The 22,283-nt window shown below is 37.0% G+C and overlaps 1 protein-coding gene across 1 annotated transcript in view; it reads left to right on the top strand.

Annotated features, from left to right (window-relative positions):
• The first annotated feature begins 5,247 nt into the window (after positions 1–5,247).
• Positions 5,248–22,283, top strand: part of LOC116469905 (leucine-rich repeat-containing protein 7) — a 145,994-nt gene continuing 128,958 nt past the window's right edge. Inside the window, exons 1-3 of the mRNA XM_032155621.2 lie at positions 5,248–5,431; positions 12,509–12,653; positions 20,791–20,863. Coding sequence (XP_032011512.1) covers positions 5,399–5,431; positions 12,509–12,653; positions 20,791–20,863 — 251 coding nt within the window. The 5' untranslated portion in view covers positions 5,248–5,398. The remainder of the gene's footprint in view (positions 5,432–12,508; positions 12,654–20,790; positions 20,864–22,283) is intronic.

Genomic DNA, 22,283 nt, shown 5'->3' with positions numbered 1-22,283 from the left:
AAGCATATGCTTTACTTTCTTTATTGGGTATTTGTGATCACCAACTCTCTTCATTATTTTGGAATTTCAGTTTTAAGCTCTAAGATGGTGTCATCTTTGTAGCCAGAAGACCTGAGCAGCAATATCATCTGCAGTTATGCAAACTTCATCCAATTATTCTCATTTTCCACAGGAAATTATTATCAGATTATTTATCCATAAAGTGGGATTATTATCACCTTATTATGTTCTTAAATAGATTAAATGAGATCCTTTAAAATAAAGTAGAAATATAGATTAGAATCACTGATCTCTTTCCAAGTAGCCATAGATACCTAAAGTCCCCAGCAGAACCCAGAATTAGAGAAATTTCAGAGGTATGATTGATCATCTTTCTCTGCCACTTTGCCTGACACAGCCAAGAGAGCAATTTATGCAGTGCATCACAGGTTGCCCAAATCCTTGGAAATCATGAAAGGCCTTATGTTCCCACAGCATCCTCCCCCACCTACACACAAAGATTTTATACTTTGTACCTTAGCCAACTCTCCCCAGAGTTAGTTTGAATTTTGCCATTATCCAAAACAACTTCAGAAATCTTGAATCCCTAAATTCTACCACAAATTCTAATTTTTCCTTCTTCCACTTCTGTCTGTCCCCTCGCTCCTGCTACACTCCTCTCCGACCTATGGAAACCTGAAATCTTTTGTTTCTTCTATTTTCTCCTAGACTCAATTCCCTTCCTGGCCCAGAAAAAAAGTTATAATTGTTATCATTGATACAACTCTTTTGATTGCTCTGAGTGATTCCTCTCAAACTACTTCAATATGGACTATTCTCCCCAACTGCTGATGTGTACAAAATTCTTGTTCCCTTATGTTAACAGATTACCTCATTTCCTACTTCATGAAGAAAATTTGAGATCTTCAGAAATGCCTCCCTCAACTACCAGCCCTCCTTCCACCATGCCAACTTACACCCATACCATCCCTGCAGTCTTCCCTCCAATCTGAACAAATGAGATGCCTCACTGCTATTCAGTGTCAGCCCCTCCCCTTGTGCTGTCAATCTCCTCTTCATTGTCCCCTCTTGGAATGTACTCAGTGTTTTTTTTTTTGTACCATCTTACCTCTCTTTAACCTGTTCCTCTTTGCCAGTGTCTTCATGTCAGCTTTCCTTTCCCTTGACCCCTCAGTTTTTTTATAGCCCCTTAACTTCTCCTCTCCTCTCATTCAGGCTTTACAAATAATATTCTACCTGTATTGTGTCTATTTATTTTCTTCTTATTTATCTTCAGCCCACTGTAAGATAGTTATCACCTGAAATGTCTGTGTTAGTCAGGGTTCTCTAGAGGGACAGAACTAATAGGATAGATAGATATATAAAGGGGAGTTTATTAAGTAGTATTAACTCACATGATCATAAGGCCCCAAAATAGGCCCTCCGCAAGCTGAGGCGCAAGGAAGCCAGTTCAAGTCTCAAAGCTGAAGAACTTGGAGTCAGATGTTTGAGGGCAGGAAGCATCCAGCATGGGAGAAAGATGTAGGCTGGGAGGCTAAGCCAGTCTACCCTTTTCGTGTTGTTCTGCCTGCTTTATGTTTGCTGGCAGCTGATTAGATTGTGCCCACCCAGATTAAGGGCAGGTCTGCCCTCCCCAGCCCACTGACTCAGATATCAATCTCCTTTGGCAACACCCTCACAGACACCCCCAAGATCAATACTTTGCATCTTTTAATCCAATCCAGTTCACACTCACTATTAACCATCACAATGTCTATCACCAAGGTTACTAGTGACCTACTGTTTTTAAAATGGAGTGGGTATCCTCGATCTCTTATTTCATTGGACACCTTTCCTGTGTAGGATGCTCTTGTTCACTTCCTTTTTCCTAACACAACTCTATTCACTGGACTGTAGTCACCCTTACACTTCTGGAAGCCATTCCTTCTTGTTGCTCTTCCTGTTTTCAGCCCTCAAGTATTAGTGTCCCTTAAGGTACTGTCCTCAGTCAACTCACTCTAGTTCCCCTCACATTCCCCTTGGAGAGCTCATTCACATGAGTTTCTCCTTCCGTGATACTTCTAAGTTGCATCTTCAGCTAAAACCTATTCTCTAAGCTTCAGATTTTGATGCCAGCTGATTCCTGGTAATCTCCACCTATGTCCTCCAGGAACCTGAAGTTAATTATGATCAAAACTGACTTCAGTCTCTCCCATTTATCTGCTTCCACCCCAATACTCTGCATCTCCATTGGTGACATCACCACATGCTGGGAAACTGGAAGACATGTTTGTGCATGACTCACTCCCTCGCCCCCATATCCTGTCACCAAGTCCTACCATTTTTATCTTTTAAATGTTTCCTGAAGCAGCTGCTTTTTATTCCTCATTACCTCTTTCATTACCAGCCCTGTTAAGTTTCCTGTTTTTGTTTTTCTTTTTTCGAATAGGATAGAGTATATATACAGAACACCAATCTGCCAAAATCACTTCCCATTAAAAATATTTTAATTATGCTCCTTCACTTATGCAACAAAGTCTATCTCCTTTAAAAAAAAATACAAGCTTTGAGTTTCCTGAGGGCAGAGACCATACCATGCACTGTGACTTGTATAATGCCTACCACTTAGAAAATGTTTAATTAGATCTTACTTAATGAAGGGACGAATAAATTATAGAAGGGCTGTGTATCCATTCTTCTCATTCTTTTTTCATACAGTGTCACTGTGTGGCAGAGACAATACTATTTACCAAATAATCCACATCCTCCCTCTGTATTTCCCAGCCTTCCTTGTGCTAAGGGTGAGGCCATATAAATAGTTCTAGACATTGAGCTATAAGCATAAATGCTGCATGGCACTTGCAGCCCGATATCTTTAAGAGCAATGGTGAATTTTCCACACTCTCTCTTCCCTTGCTTTGGCTCTCCTGACAATCCTGAAATGGTATCACAAGATAATGGGGCAGAAACGCATGCTGGACATACAGTAGTAGGAATAGTGGAAAGTAAGCCTTTTGTGTTAAATCACTGAGATTTCAGGGTTAATTTGTTAAAACAACATAATCTAATCCACCCTGAATAATAATAATGTTTACTGTTAGAAGTTTATATATCAGTCTCTGTCTTATTGTATTCATATGAGCTTTGGTTGAACCTTGCCCAGAGGGCCGCCCGTTTGCTTCTCCTTACATGTGCATAATGCAAAGGAAAAAAACAAAAAAACAAAAAAACACTGGGAGGCTGAGGCAGGTGGATCACCTGAAGTCAAGAGTTTGAGACCAGCCTGGCCAACATGGTGAAACCCTGTCTCTACTAAAAATACAAAAATTAGCCATGCGTGGTGGCCTGTGCCTGTGGTCCCAGCTAATCAGGAGGCCGAGGCAGGAGAATGGCTTGAACCCAGGAGGCGGAGGTTGCAGTGAGCTGAGATCGCACCACTGCACTCCAGCCTGGGTGACAGAGTGAGACTCCGTCGTCGGAGAGGAGAGGAGGGGAGGGAAGGGGAGGGGAGCCACACATGACTGATGTTTTCCCACTCACCTGCCTGTTGCTAGCCAGCCCTCTGTCCCAAAACCTTTGCATATCAGAGTGTGCTCCCTACACATGATTTATGTTTTCCATCCTTGCCCAGCAAGGCAGAGCAGTTCATTGCCTGTTCCCCATGATCTGACAGTAGAAGTATTTTTCTACATGCACGCACACACACATCCTCCATACTACCTCATGGATGCCTTTGATTTCACAGCAGAATGCCATGTCTCTAATTTTAAATTTCAATCCTTGTTATAAAGGAAACTTCTCCCAAGAATCGTACCATGTTCTATTGCGAGCACAGGCTAAAGGAGTCGGAGACTATCTCCAAAGTAGATCTGGAAGTCTTAAGCCCTCCCGATTTGTTAAGGATGTGTAGATAAGTATTTTGTTGTTTCAGTAAGTAATAATTCTTTCAGTTAGGAAAAAACAAAACAAAACAGAAAATCTGCCTTCCAGGCTTACATAATCTTACCAGGATCTATCCTTTAGCTCTACTTTCTGTAGAAATGCTCCATCCTCAGACAGGCTCTCCTCTTTTTGTCATGCGTGAAGTTCCCAGGGCTGCAGAGAAAAGCAAAAGTGTTTTCCCCAGAAGTCACAAAGATTCGCTGCTTTGTATGTGTTCCGAATGCGCCATGTTCCCATCCTGGGCCAACCTCTGTGGCCAGGTGGATACAATGCACTAGTTAGCTGAGGCCTTAATCATCTCCCAAAGTGGTAAAAAACAAACAAAAAAGGAATGGGCTTCAAAGGAAGCACAAGGCCTAAGAATGGGGAAGGGGATAATTTCTGGAGAAAAATGAGGCTACCACTAGGAAGGTTATGATGTTGGCAGCAATAGCAACCTCTATTCTCTCTATACAGTCTGCTGCCCAGAGCTAGAATTTAGAGACAGCATCTAGTTAGAGAAAGAAAATATTTCTTTATATACTACATGTTACACTTTGATCGTATTCTCTCTGTCCCTTCTCTGAACTTTTAAAACATAGTCTGAAGTATTCTCCTATATGCTGCCTTGGTTTTAGTTATTTATAAGTATTTCTCTCCCCTAGATCTAGATCTAGATCATCAGCTATTTCAAGGCAAGTACTGGTGGTTATATGACTGTGCGTGCATTCTGCATTGTGCATTACATGTAGTAGGCATCCCTGACTATTCAACAAATAATTATTCACTGACAAAATGAAAAGATTAAAAGTCCATGGGTCTTCAGGTGGTAGCTTGGGGACTGATTTTTTAAGTCAATGGGTCTTATTCATCTTACGCACAGTATTAGGTTGGTGCAAAGATAATTACCGTTTTTGCCATTGAAAGTAATGGCAAAACCTCAATTACATTTGCACCAACCCAGTGTTATCTCATCACAGTTCTCTAACCCCTGTATGTGCATGGATGTTTGTGTGCAAGGTGCTAATACACACCCAGTAAGAAGCTACTATGTGCCCATGGGAGGCAACAGGGATATGAGGATGTAGTGATTACAAAACAAACATTCCCCAGTTCTTCAAAAGTTTATACTCCAGTGACAAAGACAGATGCTTATCAAATAGAGTGTAATCAGTGCTCCAAAGAATAATTGTAAGGTATTCAGGGAGAATGTATGTGAGTAATAGATCTTCAATTTTACTATTATTGTTATAACTGATTCCAGATCAATTCCAAATTGGCTGTCAAGGAATACCAGTTTTCCTAGAGGTCTGTTAAAGGTGGAATTTCTTAGATGCTTAACACTAGGTTCCCAAATAAAAGCTCAAGATCCAAGAAATTACATCCTATATTTGTGATAAGTAAAAACTAATTTAATTTTCTTTTCCTCTCTCCTTCCTCCCTACCTCTCTCCCAGCCTGAAGTTCTGGATCAAATACAAAATTTGAGGGAGTTATGGATGGATAATAATGCATTACAAGTGTTACCTGGGGTATGTAAGTTTTTATTCTACCATGTTGTCTAATGTTTATGTTATGCATTTGTTGTATTTGATCATAACCTCAACTCTTAAATTTCAGTATTTGTGTTTCAAAGTAAAATAATACTCATTAGGAGTGTTCAGTCACCAAGTGTTTTCACCATTTTTTTTTTAGTATTTGATGTATCTTTTTGTGAGTGTTATAGGGTACAAAATGTAAGAAAGATTTTTCTTATTCCTTTTGGTGTATATTTGCCATCTCTTCCCACATTTACTGTTCTTTAAAAGCTGAAAGAATTTATAGTTATATTTTTAAAAAGCAAAATACCATATATAATACCAAGTTTTATTTTTACAAAATCAACCTTATTCTTACAGATAACTAGACAATGGTTTTTATTCGTTTTGTTAGAGCTCTTCTACAAAATAAAAATCTCTCTCAGTTCAGGTGATTTTCAATAGAACCCATGTGAATTTTTGAAAATGGCAAGGATCATACAGTATTAAAAACAGAAAGTTAAACCAGAGTCAAATTTTTTCCTCAACTAAAGGCCAGCCCAGTACTATCTCCTGAGTATAGGTTTACCAGTCAACTCATTGAGTGTGATTATTCCTGCTTTTTCCATCTAACAAAAGAATGTTGCCATAAAACACTGCCCCTTGCCACTTGCATACACACACACACTGAGAGAGAGAGAGAGAGAGCGCAAACACAAGTCTCCCTATTGTTTTTTACGACTCCAAACTCCTGGCATCGGTCTAAGTAGCCACTGCAGGTGAATATGTAATAAATCTTCAGCCAACACAGAGGTTTAGATGTGTGTTCCCAAAACCAGTTTTATTTCTTTTCTGAATTGACATTAAAAATTACTTAAAATGACAGCAAAACCAACAAGAACAAGACATTTATTCTGTCTTTGAATAAGCATAAGACCACATAAAGGAGAAAATCTGAAACAAAGATTATGGAAAAATAATTAATGCTTTTATCAAAAGATGCATTTGTACCATCAAAGACACAAAACAGAAAAATATGCACATCTATTGTTCACTGATTTATTTAAAAATCATGTACCAGTAAAGCTCTATGAATCAGAAACTATGCTAATGTCAGGGTTACAAAGATAATATATTCAATGACCTTGAATATATTTGTTTGAGAAGCTCACACATAGCAGGATAAACAGATCTGGATTTCACTACTCATAGCAGAGCCTGATTTGTGCTATAGTCAAGGTATGTACAAATCCTGAGGCAACACAGGTAAGACACTTACCAATCCCTGTGCAAAGACTGAAGAATCAGAATGTATGCCAGCTAAAAGTTTATACCTCTTCTTCAATATATTTATTTATTAAAAATTACATAGCATTTACCATGGGCTAGGCATTCTCTCTATGTTATACAAATGTTGATTCATTGAATCCCTACAACAACCCTATGAAGTAAGTTCTACTACCATCCCCATTTTATAGATGAGGAAACTAAAACACAAAAAAAGTAACTGGCCCAAGATAACACAGCCAGTACCCCAGGGAGCTGTAATTCAAACCAGCACCAGAGGCTGCTGTTGACTGTAAAGCTCCCAAAGGCTCTCTATGGAACCAATAGAAGGTACAAATGAGGATTTTACTTTTCACAATGGTTACATTCCCAAAATCCACTGTGCAAATCAACTCACATGCCAAACTTCTCAATAAGTTTGTTATTTAAGTGGAAAGGCAGGGATGAAATCTTCCATAAAACATATAATGCTGCCTAATTTGTCTGTCTCGAGAGTAGATTTTTCACAGGTACTGCTAGCTTTATATAGATTCCCTACTTTATTTTGTATACTTGCACTTGGTATTTTGTTATACGCTGTGTGGGAATACCCTACACCTCCCTGCCAGAAATAGCCATGGCTTTCTGGATGTTGGTGCTGGCAAAGAATTGCTTTTCAGTTGCCCCAAAATACTTGGCTTTGAATGGTTCATCTTGAGTGTGGTCTCCAGCCTGTCTGTCAGTTTCACAGAATAATTAAAACATTTAATATCATTAGCCATGGGGAAAAGAAGCACATTCATTTTTTTCTTAGTTCATGTATCATAATAAAGTTAATATACTTTGTGAATACTTTTGAATAGTCTGGGCTATTATTTTCCACTGTGTTTTTCACAAATCAGAGAAGCAAATAGATAATGATCAAATATTTAGTCTTTTACATAGTTCTATCTTGTGACCATCAATCTGAGGTTAATCAACCAAAATATGACTAAATCATGTATCGAATTCACATTTATTTTAAACAAAATCCAGTATCTTCTTTTTTTTTAATTATTGTACTTTAAGTTTTAGGGTACATGTACACAATGTGCAGGTTTGTTACATATGTATCCATGTGCCATGTTGGTGTGCTGTACCCATCAACTTGTCATTTAGCATTAGGTGTATCTCCTAATGCTATCCCTCCCCCCTCCCGCAACCCCACAACAGTCCCCGGAGTGTGATGTTCCCCTTCCTATATCCATGTATTCTCATTGTTCAGTTCCCACCTATGAGTGAGAACATGCAGTGTTTGGTTTTTTGATCTTGCGATAGTTTACTGAGAATGATGATTTCCAGTTTCATCCATGTCCCTACAAAGGACACAAACTCATCATTTTTTATGGCTGCATAGTGTTCCATGGTGTATATGTGCCGCATTTTCTTAATCTAGTCTATTGTTGGACATTTGGGTTAGTTCCAAGTCTTTGCTATTGTGAATAGTGCCGCAATAAACATACGTATGCATGTGTCTTTATAGCAGCATGATTTATAGTCCTTTGGGTATATACCCAGTAATGGGATGGCTGGGTCAAATGGTATTTCTAGTTCTAGATTCCTGAGGAATCGCCACACTGACTTCCACAGTGGTTGAACTAGTTTACAGTCCCACCAACAGTGTAAAAGTGTTCCTATTTCTCCACATCCTCTCCAGCACCTGTTGTTTCCTGACTTTTTAGTGATGGCCATTCTAACTGGTGTGAGATGGTATCTCATTGTGGTTTTGATTTGCATTTCTCTGATGGCCAGTGATGATGAGCATTTTTTCATGTGTTTTTTTGGCTGCAAAAATGTCTTCTTTTGAGAAGTGTCTGTTCATGTCCTTCGCCCACTTTTTGATGGGGTTGTTTGTTTTTTTCTTGTAAATTTGTTTGAGTTCATTGTAGATTCTGGATATTAGCCCTTTGTCAGATGAGTAGGTTGCGAAAATTTTCTCCCATTTTGTAGGTTGCCTGTTCACTCTGATGGTAGTTTCTTTTGCTGTGCAGAAGCTCTTTAGTTTAATTAGATCCCATTTGTCAATTTTGGCTTTTGTTGCCATTGCTTTTGGTGTTTTAGACGTGAAGTCCTTGCCCATGCCTATGTCCTGAATGGTAATGCCTAGGTTTTCTTCTAGGGTTTTTATGGTTTTAGGTCTAACATGTAGGTCTTTAATCCATCTTGAATTAATTTTTGTATAAGGTGTAAGGCAGGGATCCAGTTTCAGCTTTCTACATATGGCTAGCCAGTTTTCCCAGCACCATTTATTAAATAGGGACTCCTTTCCCCATTTCTTGTTTTTGTCAGGTTTGTCAAAGATCAGATAGTATCTTCTTTTACTTGTGGTTTCTACTCTTTCCATTTGCTGCACTGCTCACCTATAGACCCCACTATGCCCAGAGGATGTGGGATCAACATTCAGTATCCTCAAGTACTGTAAGAATTTATGCCTTTACAGTCCTCAGGCTATGATTGGTTTTATACAGTGTTTTCAACATCAAAGTGTTACTCCAAAAAGAATGTTTAGGAACTGCACACCAAAATACTAAATTATGCTGAAGATAGCAATGAAGGAAGCTGGAAGCTTCAAGGAGAAAATAAATTTTCTCATGATATCTCATGATAAAGGAACAAAAAAGAAACACACACACACACACATCATTCTTTCATTGCTCAATGGAAAAGAAGAGTGAACTTAGGTAACATGATAGTTCCTTGGGATGGAAAGCTATGAGTAAAGTGACAATATTTTTCCAAGTGACACATTTCCAAGCATGAGGAGAAACTCTGACTCATCCAAAGTACTCTGATTCTAGCTAGCAAATATTCAGTCACTCCAAGCCTGTGCTCACACTCTGCACCCACATGGGAAGCTGAGGGAGCAGGGCTGGAGATTTGCACTGGGTTAGTTAAGGATATGTGCCCTCCAAATGGGCTTTGTAGCCTGTAGTCTGATAAAATTGAGTTTGAAATCAGCTCCACCCCATATTAATGGGATAACTTTGGAGTGTTACTTGTAGTGGATGCTCTCATGCATCCTTCTCCAGGACTTAAGAATTTACTCTATTCCCCCAGCTTCTGGAAATGCTGCTTGCAGCTCTCCAGCCTTTTTCAGAAATTGCCTCACGTAAAGAGAACATCTTTATCCACGGTCATAAGCCCATTCCCAGAGACCTCCATCCAATGATCAGTCAGTGCAGGTATATAAAGGCTCAGCCCTTCATCCTCTACTCGGAACAACTTCAGGGCAATCCCAGCTTCAGTGATCTTTGAAGTGCCAGCCAAGGACTTTCTTAAGACTTCATCACAGCTCAACTTCTTTGTCTACCCAATCCTGCTCTCCTTCTTTCCTGTCACTTCCTTTCTACCGGTGTGGATCCTAAACACTCTCAAAAGCTTCTGTCTTTGTCTCTGCTTCCCAAGGAATCCAACATGTGACATGACTTAATCTCCAATCTTTAATATGTGTTAAAATGCACATTCTGATTCAGCAGATCTGGGGTGGGTCTGACATCATACTTTTTTTTTGGATGGAGTCTCGCTCTGTTGCCCAGGCTGGAGTTCAGTGGCATGATCTCAGCTCACTGCAACCTCCGCCTCCAGGGTTCAACTGATTCTCCTGCCTCAGCCTCCTGAGTAGCTGGGATTACAGGCACCCGCCACCATACTCAGCTAATTTTTGTATTTTTAGTAGAGACGGGGTTTCACCATGTTGGTCAGGCTAGTCTCAAACTCCTGATCTCGTGATCCACACAGCTTGGCCTCCCAAAGTGCTGGGATTACAGGCGTGAGCCACCGCGCCCAGCAGAGATTACACATTTCTAACAAGCCCCCAAGTGGTGTCAATGCTGCTGGTCTGCCGAACACATTTTGGGTAGCAAAACTATAAAATATTGAATCAAATAATATATATAAAGTACTTAGCATAGTGCCAAGTGCGAGCTTGTCTGTATGTAATAAATTTATGTATTTATTGTGTGTTTGTTTATTTATACTTTGTCAAGTAATTAGAGATGGTAAAGTATGCACAGGTAGACCAGATAAATAGATGAACCATTCATTGAGTAACTGAAATGTGTGGAACATTTATTTACAAAACATGCCCTAAAGGAAAAGGAAAATGAAGACCTTTGCCCTGCCCTAACTCCTCTAGTCCTTGTCCCACCCACATGTTCACTCCTTGCCCAAGATGTGGGTTGATCATTCCCTCTCCTCAGAAATCAGTTACTAATCCAATCATTCCACTTCTAACTTTCTCTGGAGTCCATCCCCTCTTCATCCTCACTTCTGCTGCCTTAATAGCTAAAATACTTCTATATCCCTCTAACAGATCTCCTTGACTCCAGCTTTAGAAAGTTCCCCGAAGTTATTTCTTCTAAGCATAAATCTGTTCATGTCATTCCCCATCTTACAATCCTTTTGCTTTCCTTGCCTATAAAATAGAGTTCGCATTTCTTCACATGACATAGAAACCCTTTCAGCAGCTGGCTTCTCCCTGTAATCTCAACTTCATCACTATACTCAGCCATTTCCCACTCTTCCTCAAACATAGCATGCTTTGTCACACTTTATAAATGCACGAGCTGTTCTCCTTCTAGGTACAGTTTCTCTTCTTTTGATGAGCAGCATCTTCCAGGCCATTTGCAGCTGTTCTGTGGCATTCACTACATGCTTTTTTATTGCACTTGTCACAGGGTATTATAATTATTTCTTACTTGAAAGTTTCCTTCATTACTGAGAACTCCTTATTGATAAAAACTTTGTCTTCATCATGGCAAGTCTGTCCCCATACTTAGCTGTCTTATTCTTGATTGTTCTTGAATACATAACACAGATACTGGTGCATAATAGATCCTTCAGAAAGGGCCATTGAATGAGCAATACATTGACTCTAATTAATAGGGTAGTCTCCAAAATTATAATTTAAAACCTTTCTTGTGCATTTGAAATTTTAAGGATCAACATATCGATGTCATTGTTTCAGTGGCAGCTTATTTAGTTGGGAGTTGTTTATTTTATTCAGTGCCAACTTCAAGGTTATTGTGTATTTTCTAACTGCTGCACTGAGATATAATTCACATACCATATGCAGTCCCATGGTTTTTGGACTACTCACATAGTTGTACAACCATCACCACAATCTAATTTTAGAACATTTTCATGAGCCCTAAAAGAAACCCTGAACCTATTAGCTGTAACTCCCATACTTGCCATCCACCCAGCTCCTAGAAACCCTACTCAACTTTCTATCTCTATCGATTTGTATATTCTGGACATATCATATAAATGGAATCATGCCATATGTGGTCTTTTGTGACTGGCATCTGTTACCTTGCATGTATCTTGAAGGTTTATGCATTGTATAACATGTATCAATACTTTATTCCTTCTTATTATCAAGTAATATTATATGTATAGGCCACATTTGATTTATGTGTTCATCAATTGATGGACATTTGGGTTGTCACCAGTTTTTGGCATTGTGAATAATGCATCTGTGACCATTTGTGTAAGTTTTTGTGTGTACATATGTTTTTATTCTCAGTGGTATATACCTATAGTGGTATAAACCTATTTATTGTTGAGTCATTTTGAGAAACCGCCAAACAGTTCTGCAAAGTGGCTATACCATTTTACATTCCTACTAGCAATGTTTGAAGTTTACAGTTCCTCCACATTCTTGCCAACACTTGTTATTGTTGTGGTTGCTTTTAAAATAAACTTTACAGTGTAGTGGTTCTTACAACTTTAAAATGTCTTGTGAAAGTTTCTCAACTAACCCTGAGTTTATGCAATGTCGTCAAGTCTATAGGGAAGTTAAAGATGTTGGTATACCTGGATATGTCAAAAAACAGAATAGAAACAGTTGACATGGACATTTCTGGATGTGAAGCCCTTGAGGACCTCTTATTGTCATCCAATATGTTGCAACAATTGCCTGATTCTATAGGTGAGAATGTAATATTTTGTCACAAATATTTATGTCAAATATACCATTTTCTTTTTTGGAAGTATAGTTTGTCTATAGATATAGGTAATATACTGTTAGCCTGATGTTAATAAATTTTAAAATGTGCTATGGAAATCATTAAATAGTATCTAATAAATATCTTAAGTGAAATATTAACTCTAGTTTCAAAATTCAAGAAGGCTCTTCTGTTAAAATGATCCTACCAAATTGATATTTAAAAATTGTTATATCTCCAAAGTTGCAAAATGTTATTATAAGGAGTATGTATGTTTTCTTTAGAGTAATTTAATAATCATGTATGTGTCCTTATATTATGATAGAATTACAATAGTTTCCATCCATAGGATGTTGCTATATTCTATTTGTAATATTGTTGTAACATTGGTGTAATGTAGGAATAACATATAAAAAGTATAAACATAAAATGTCTTCTTAGTTCTATTATTTTAAAAAAGTCACATGTCTTTAACATGTTAAGATTCATTAGATCAAATAATTTGCCTGTTAGTATATGAAAAGCACTCATACATTTTTGTTTAAGAATATTTATATGGGCCGGGCACAGTGGCTCACACCTGTTATCCTAGCACTGTGGGAGGCCGAGGTGGGTGGGTCACGAGGTCAGGAGTTCGAAACCAGCCTAGCCAATATGGTGAAACCCTATCTCCACTAAAAATACAAAAAGTACCGGGCATGGTGGTGCATGCCTGTAGTCCCAGCTACTCGGGAGGGAGGCTGAGGCAGGAGAATCGCTTGAACCCAGGAGGCAGTGGTTGCAGCGAGCCGAGATTATGCCACTGCACTCCAGCCTGGACAATAGAGGGAGACTCCGTCTCAAAAACAAACAAACAAACAAAGTTTATATGAGTAAAATAGTGAAAGAGTCATTTAAATAATGTGTAAGCTTTTTTGTATAGGTATCTTGCTGTTAGTATTTATAAGAGAACTCTACGGAAAGGGTAATCATGAAATTACTGAACTTTGTAACAGATTTTAACCTCTTTGGAACAGATGTGTTGTACGTTCTGGAACTTAATCATTATTAAGATTGACTGAAGTTCAGAATCCGTCTTATATTAGCAGTGTGGTGCTCTTATCCTTTGTGGATGCTGCAGATCCAATCCACGCCAGCTTGTGACTTGCCACAGTTTTCCACAGTAGATTTTCTGTTTCCCTTTTCATTAGCTCCACATATAAGTTGTAAATTTTTAATCACTACTAAGTTCCAGAACGTATCACTTTTAAAAATTAAGCCATATCCTAGGTAATCCAGTTGAAGATGAGGCAATTTTCCAAATTTTTCTTCAATACATTATTACTTCTACTTAGTCATTCTTTGAAGCTGGTAAAGAACATTAGTTTTAGCAAAATCGTGGTCCACCTTTTCTTTCTTCCTGGAATTGTTGACTTTTTATTTACAAAATTGCATATTTGATAATGATATTTCTCTAACTTGCTCAATCATGGGTCTTAACTGAGAGTTTTATTGAACACTTCCACATTTCCAGGCTTTGTCTCTTAAGATTCTGATTCAGTAAATGTGATAAGCCCCCTGATCTGTATTTTTATTAAACATCTTAGATGAAACTTGTGATCAGACAAATTTAGGAAATACTGGTTTATGTTGTAACAGGTAAGGAAGTGTGATTATAGAGAACATCCACTGGCCAAGATGACAGAGCAACTTAATACATAACCTTACACTCCTACTCATCACCATTCCATACCATTTTAAATATATCTTGAAAATATAAAAACTCTATATATTCAAAGAACGTATTTTTCTTCATTACTGACTCCTCAGTGCCAAGAACTGTGCCTGGCATATTCTACATGCTGTTTGAACACTTAGTAAATAAAACAATTCAGCCACACTCACCCAGGCATGGTGGCATGTGCCAACAGTCCCAGTTACTCAAAAGGTTGAGGCAAGAGAATTGCTTGAGCCCAGGAATTCGAGTCCACCCTAGGCAACGTAGCAAGACTCCATCTCTGAAAAAAAGATTCTGATTTTTAAAAAAGAAAAATTATCTTTGCTTAAGAAGAATGAACATCAACCTGAACCTGTGATAGAATGGAAATCCAGCAATATCCCCAGGCCTGATGGGCTACAAACCACAAACAGCAGCTGTAAGTTCAGTTCTTACAGTGAAATAAGAAATAGAAGGACCTTAAGCACAACAGAGGAATCAGAACTTACAAAAGATTAAGGTGGGACCTCTTTTCTGTGAAAAGGGACTGAAAAATTTACAACTAGTATGTGGAGCTAGAGAAAAGGGAAAGAACAGAAAATTCCCTGCGGAAACCTATGGCAAGTCACAAGCTGGCTTGGACTGAATCTGCGGTATCCACAAAGGATAAAACCACTAGCATTGCTAATATAAGTCTGGTTCTGAACTCCAGAAACATGGGGGTCAGGTGGAGGTAACCAGAAAACTGCCAGACAGGGAGAAGTGAGCATAGTGAAGGGGGAAACATTCACCCTCACAAATAAGCTTGCAAACAAAAATGTTGAAGGAAACTAACGTTGCTTTGACAACCAAAAATTCAACCAAATAGGAGAATTTACCCTAAGTGAAACAAAAGTTATCAACCAATATAAAAATTATTTTAAGTATGTATAGACCCTCAAATAGATAAAAGAATAACAATTAGGTGTTACAGCCAAATAATTAGGGCCAGTGAAAAAGGAATCTTTTATATTTATTTAAAATGCTGGAATACAAATAATAAGACTTATCAAACAAAAACATGAGCTATGACTAAAAGATGGTTAAGAAAATGAATCAATTAAAAATCCTGAAAATGAAAAGGAAGATATTGGTCAATGGATACCAAGTTGCAGTTAGACAGGAGGAATAAATGATAAGTATTTAAATTGACAGACATGTTAATTAGCTTGATTCAATCATTCTGAAGTGATACCACTACATCACTATGTACCTGATAATTATATACAATGTTAACTTGCCAAAAAGTTTTCAAAAATAAATTTTGAAAAAGAAATCCTGGAAATTAAAATACCACATTAGGTATGAAATACCACATAGGGAAATTTTAAAATATAACAGCTATAATGAAGAAAGTAAGTTGGAAGACAGTGCTGAGGAACAGAACAGGCACATAGAAATTTGTTAATAAGAAATATTAAAAATGAGTTAAGAGACACAGAGAATGGAATAGAAATTGCATTCTAAAAATGAAAAAGCAAAAAAAAATTACCTTCTCCAGGAATAAATACAGAATTCCAGAAATACAGAACAGAATAAATGGAAAAGAGGAACTATTCAAAGAGAAAATAGTTGATATCATTTTTCAGCATTAAATACACAACTAATTTATCATACTAAATGCATACACATAGTGCTAAAAGAGATAAATATAATAAATTTGCATTGGCTCATTTTTCTGAAACTGCAAGAACAAAGAAAAATATTGTTTAAAGCTGCCATAGAACAAAAAGAGCTTATCTACATAATAATAATTAGAGATGTCATCATTGTCATCAGTGACAATATCTTCTGGATAGCGGAGTAATATCTTCAAAGTACTGAAGGTTAATTACAGGCAGATTGGATTTCTGTACCCAAGGAAACATTCATTCAAGAGTGAGCACACAACAAATATATTTGAACACATACCAAGAATAAGAGAATCTGCTCTTCAAAGATATACTTTACTCAGAAAACAAAAACAAACTCAGAAGGAAGTGAATGCATAAAGCAATGGAAAGCTTTACCAAATTTACCAACTTAATTTGGTAAATTAAGTAATTTAATTAAGTAATTTAATTTACCAACTTAATTTGGTAGAAATTAAGAAAGAAATCTCTTCAGTATTTCTTAGTTGGGAGTATAGGATGAAGAGATGGAGACTTGGAGAAGGGCACAAGCAGAGAGAAGGAATAGGATAAAATACCTTTGATTGCTCTAGAGAAAAGAGTCTAAGCACATATGATATAGAAATGCAATGAAGATGTTATTTACGAACTTAATTTGGTAAATTAAATTAATTAGATTACTCAATTTGGTAAATGAAGTTGTTATATCTAAATAATTAGTGCCTGTAAAGAGGAATATTTTATATTTAAAATGTTTAGACAGGATTAAGGAATGTGAAGGACCTTACCTTATTCAAGCAGAGGCTAGAAATATTGCATAACTTTAGAATTTGCATGAAATATTCAGTTAAGTAGACATGTTAAAAATGTAAATGTATCTACTTAATAGAAATGAAACTGATACTTCCAAACCAGGAGAGGAGGGGAAAAGTTCTGAAAGAAAATATTCATAGGGTGGAAGAAAGAAAAATAAAATGTAAAAATGATAAAATAGAAGTTATAAGATGGTAAAAATAAATTCAAATTGTCATAAATCACAACAAATGTAATAGATTTAATGGATTACACTTATTCTATTAAAAGATCCAGAATTTCAAGTTCAGCTATATTGTGGTTATGAGACATATCTAAAACAAAACACAGAAAGTTTGATTTTACAAAGGCAGTAGAGGTGGTTACCAGACTGGGCAACATAGCAAGTTCCCAATTCTACAACAAGTTAAAAAATTACCCAGGCACAGTGGCACACACTTGCAGTCTTAACTACTCGGGAAGCTGAGGCAGTAGGATTGCTTGAGCCCAGGAGTTCAGAGGTTGCAGAGAGCTATGATAGTACCACTGCACTCCAACCTGGGTGAGAGAATGGGACCTTTCCTCAAAAAAAAAAAAAAACCTGGTAGAAAATGAAGCATTATTATTAACATGATATAATTGTTTGTATAAAATAGTTTCCTTTAAGAAAGGAAACTAGGAAATTAGCCTTCTGGGCTGAAGAAGTCAGCATGTAATAGGTAACAGAGAATATCAAGCTAGACGCTGGATTGGCATATGACAGACTGGGATAGGTAGGTGGTATTATATATTTTACACCTTCATTTATGACCTGAATAGTTCTCAAAGTAACTGTTGTAGTAGCTTACTCCTTGAACTATCTTTGAACCTTATTGACCTGTCAGGGAAATCTGTATTTATACCTCTGCAGAGTTGCCACAGTCCCTGATTCTAAATGTAGAGTAGCTGACTCTCCTCAGAGAATTCCCTTTCTTGGTCAAAATAAATATCTGGAATAGGAAGCTGAGAGCTCTGTTCTGAGGCCCTAGAATGGTTCATTAGTGATAATTGGATGGCGAATTGCATCGTGTCCTCCTTATTTGGAGCATGGATTATCTATTGGACTACTAACATTTAAAAGAATAAAAGATAAGAATCTTCGTAGTATTAATAGAGGGATATGGCAACTTAAATAAAATCTTTACTTTCTTCATGCCTTTTCTAGTTCTTCTGCAGCTATTGGGTATTTGAATGCAGTGATATACTCAACAGCAAGCCATGCGTGCTGAGTCACTTTCCCTGTGCTGGTTCCAGGGCAAATGAAGGGGACTCTTTTCCTCTTCTAAATGGAGAGTTTTCATAATCAGCTTCTTTGGATAGCAGAGAAACTCAATAAAGAAAAATAAAAGAAAAAGAAAAATTTTTTGCTTAATAATTTACTCACTTAAAGGTTAAGGGCATGGGCTTTGTAGTTAAGTTACTTAGAGTTCTGATTCTGGCTTTTCTACCTTGCTTGCTGTGTGGCCTTAGACAAGTTACTTAATCTTGCCTCAGTTTCATCATCTATTAAGTGATAGTAGTAACAGTAGCTGACATATAGTCAACAACTATTGCTACGATATAATATTTATTATAATCTTAGATTTGATGAGTGCACAACTATTTGCTTTCAAAGTTCTATTATATATTTGTAAATGTAAATATTAGCAAATTATATTAATGTTTAACGTATTGATGCTGATTGTATATATGTGTATGTAGTTAAAATTGTAGGAAAAGGCCTTTTTCTATCTCTTCAGTATTTCTTAGTTGGGAATATAGGATGAAGAGATGGAGACTTGGAGAAGGGCACAAATAGAGAGAAGGAATAGGATAAAATACCTTTGATTACTCTAGAGAAAAAAGTCTAAGCACATATGATACAGAAATGCAATAAAGATGTTATCTGCCAGAGGAAGACATGAGCAACAAGGGTGAGGCTTGCAGCCTAATTTCATCCCGGGGCAATCATAATTCTACAGAAGCTCCAGACTCTATCCGAAGAGTATCCTCTTGGATGGAATATGAGTGTTGACAAAATAGCCACATCACAGATGAGTGAGGTTCCTTGAAACCCACAGACTTGGAGCTGAGCAGGAACTAAATTGCTTCAACCTTTAAAAATATTGAAAAAGATGCACTTAACAAAAGTTTCTTGTGAGAGCCACTACTCCAATCTTCAGGAGAATCTGTCATATCAGCATTTAGCCTTAGGCCCCAACCTGCCTCAAGGTTTTCTCTCCATTACTTCAGAGCTGGAGACTATGATCCTCTGAAAGTACTTTGCACCCTGACTTTGTGATGTTTGCTCAGTCGTCTGTAACCCACTCCCAAGCTTCTTGTGACCCGATTGAGTGATGTTGAGACCATCAACCCACCTCCAGCTCCACTGGCAGGCAGGGCATTCGTCTGATCCAGGCTACCAAGTCACAAAATACTTAGCTATAATTCCTACTTTCCTGTTTTCTTTCCACAACTCAAAAACAAGCTCAGCTGCTCTTTTATATTTCCAAGACTGATATTTTAACATATGCTCTGGAGAAGCTAAAATGATTCAATCACCTTTTGAACATAGATGGATATGGCAGTGGATGTTCAAACTTCAGTGATAAATTGCCACGGTGTGAACTGTCCCTTTTCCATGGGATGTTGTTTTCAAGCTGATGTATTCAGCTCCCAGGTACTTGCTCATAACAGTCTGATAGTGATAACATTTCTCTCTACTGCAGTAGAGATTCTGAGTGCTTCTGAAGAATACATAACAGAGCATACTGAAATGTGAAGTGCAGCCACAGCTTTATTTCAGACTTTTTGTGACTTACTCTATGCCTTTAAGGAACCCTCAAAATATTTGAGAAATATGGGCATGATATATAGCCAGTGTCTCAAAACATGTTCACAAAACACTAGTTCAACAACATACTGTGCACCACACACACACACACACACACACACACACACACACACGAATTCCATAATAAATCTGGAGAGTCACATTAGTATATTAAAAGCTCCTAGACAAACTATTAAAGAAAGCTATTTAATTTTGTTTAATTTGGCATCTCTCAAAGCATATATGATCATGAAACTTACTATGTCAATTAGAAATTTTTTTTTTTGCAGAATGCAGCAATCTATAGTGTACATGTGTAGTTCCAATGTAAAACAAAATTTGTTAAGTGTTAATGCTTTGTCCTTGGATTTGGACTATTTAAGCCATATCAATATTGTAGGTTATTTTATGGTTGGATAAGGAAGTTGATTATGCCAATGCAGCTGTTCTTCAATTACTGTGTGGCTATTGCTCATTAAAACCCTGGGAAGAGCGCAAGCCGTTAAGGGTATGGAGGCCATAAATCAGATAATGAAAGAGAAATAGTTGTAACTTAAATTCTGGCCAGTTCTAAGTTTTTGTGCTTATTGCTGATCCAAGGCAGGATTTATGGTGCCAAAAAGAATATGAGGTCATACATTGTAAATTTCTAAGAACATAATTATAACTGCTGCATTGCAATACTTCAGTATTCATTTTCGTTGGTTATTGGGCTTAATTCAGATTTGTTTTCAATTTGTATCACAACAGGGATGTTAGTTATTACTGCTTAGGAGTTAATTAAATATTAAATCACAGCTGGCTTGAAAAATTTCAACTGGTCCATTTGCTGAAGAATACAAAAGGGAAATGCAGTAGTATTAGTGTCAACTGGGGTGTATGTGGAGCTGTATGTTTTGTTTATTTCTCTGCATTTATATTCTTGAACTGTCATTGATGTACGCAATTTTTTTGCAACTAGAAGGTCAAAATTAGACTACACACAAACATCAGTTTTATGAGTGTGTATTAGCAGAGTGTGGCCAATTAGCATGCCACGCATTCAACACAAGTGATTCATGTGATTTCTTTTATATCACATTTCCTGTCATAATCTGCTCTTATGTATTAATCAACCTTCTTCTCTGTTTTAGGACTTTTGAAAAAACTAACAACTCTAAAAGTAGATGACAATCAACTTACAATGCTACCCAATACAATTGGAAAGTAAGTGTCAACTTTTCATACCAGTCAGCCTCTCAAAAGCCAGAAACGAAAGGATATATTGAGTTTTCTACTTCAAAACATTTTCTACTAAAGATACCAATAATCCTGTTCATCTGTCAGCTTATTTTAAACCGTATTGTATTTATATATATTTGTGTATATCTTAATTTAATTTTATATCTAAACATTGCATTTGACATCCAACTTTATAATATCATGAGAAATGTTTATCCATGAATCTTTCACAAGCAAAATGATTACCCGGACCTTCAATTATACTCCTGCTGATATTTTTCAGATATTATTAGTTTGATGTTTTTGACTGAGTATCAGCTCTGAATTCACTTGACTGTTTCTTGCAAAATTAAACCAATTTTTATAAGGCTCTGCAATATGTATATGTTACCATTACACTATTAGTAACATTTGATATTTATAGAATCTTAATGTATTTTTAGAAGCTAAAGAGAAAAGCATCTGCTTTAGCTAGCATTTTTTAAAACTTCAAGATGAAAGTCCAACATTGCCTTTTAAAGATAAAATATACTCCATTTATTTGATAACAATTTATTTCTGATTTTATATTGTCATTAACATTTGGTTTACAGTTCTTTAAGAACTGTATAATCAATGTTCCGTTGAAGTGCTTCTGTTTACAATCTGTGTAAAGTGAGAAGTCAATAGAGGCTGTCTTCATTCTGAAATTAGGTAAGGGCAATAGAGGCTGTCTTCATTCTGAAATTAGGTAAGGGCGTGTTATTGAGATCTTGCCCTACATCTTAGTGTGAAGAATCATATAAATTCTTCATGTAACAAATTGGGTATTCTCAAGAGGGGAAAGCCTTATTTTTTTAAATAGCTTTATTAAGTATAATTGACATACAAAAAACTGCACATATTTAAAGTCTACAATTTGATAAGCTTTGACATAACTAAGAAGCCTTGAAACTATCACCACTGCAATGAAGACAGCGAAAATGTCTGTTACCTCTCCCCCAATCCTTCTCCCCATCACTCCCTCATCACCTGCCAAGTCAGCATATAGCCCCTCATCTAGAAAGCTTCACTTTGATAGAGTGGAACAACTTGCTAAAACTCAAACTCAGATGTTCAGACTTTGAAGAGTAGTAAAAGTCTCAGCCATTTTTTTTTTATTTTAATGCCCTCACTATACAGTGTGTTTCTCTCCACAGTTACTTGCATTTTCTCCAGTATAGAGCAGAGAGAACTTAACTTTAGGGGTACACAAAAGTAATTATCTTGATCAGCCCGATGCTTTTTAAAAGCAGGCACTAAGAGAGGCACTAGTCTTTCTTCTTTGGGTCAATACTCAGGGGAAACTGATTTCAACTTCTTTTATCCCTACTTATGTCATGATTGGTATTTGCCTCTTATGTTCACATTTCTTACAAAACTACTC

The sequence above is a fragment of the Hylobates moloch genome, unplaced genomic scaffold (genome assembly GCF_009828535.3).
Source record: "Hylobates moloch isolate HMO894 unplaced genomic scaffold, HMol_V3 SCAFFOLD_5, whole genome shotgun sequence".
NCBI lineage: Eukaryota > Metazoa > Chordata > Mammalia > Primates > Hylobatidae > Hylobates > Hylobates moloch.
This window is presented reverse-complemented; position numbering and strand designations above follow the sequence as displayed.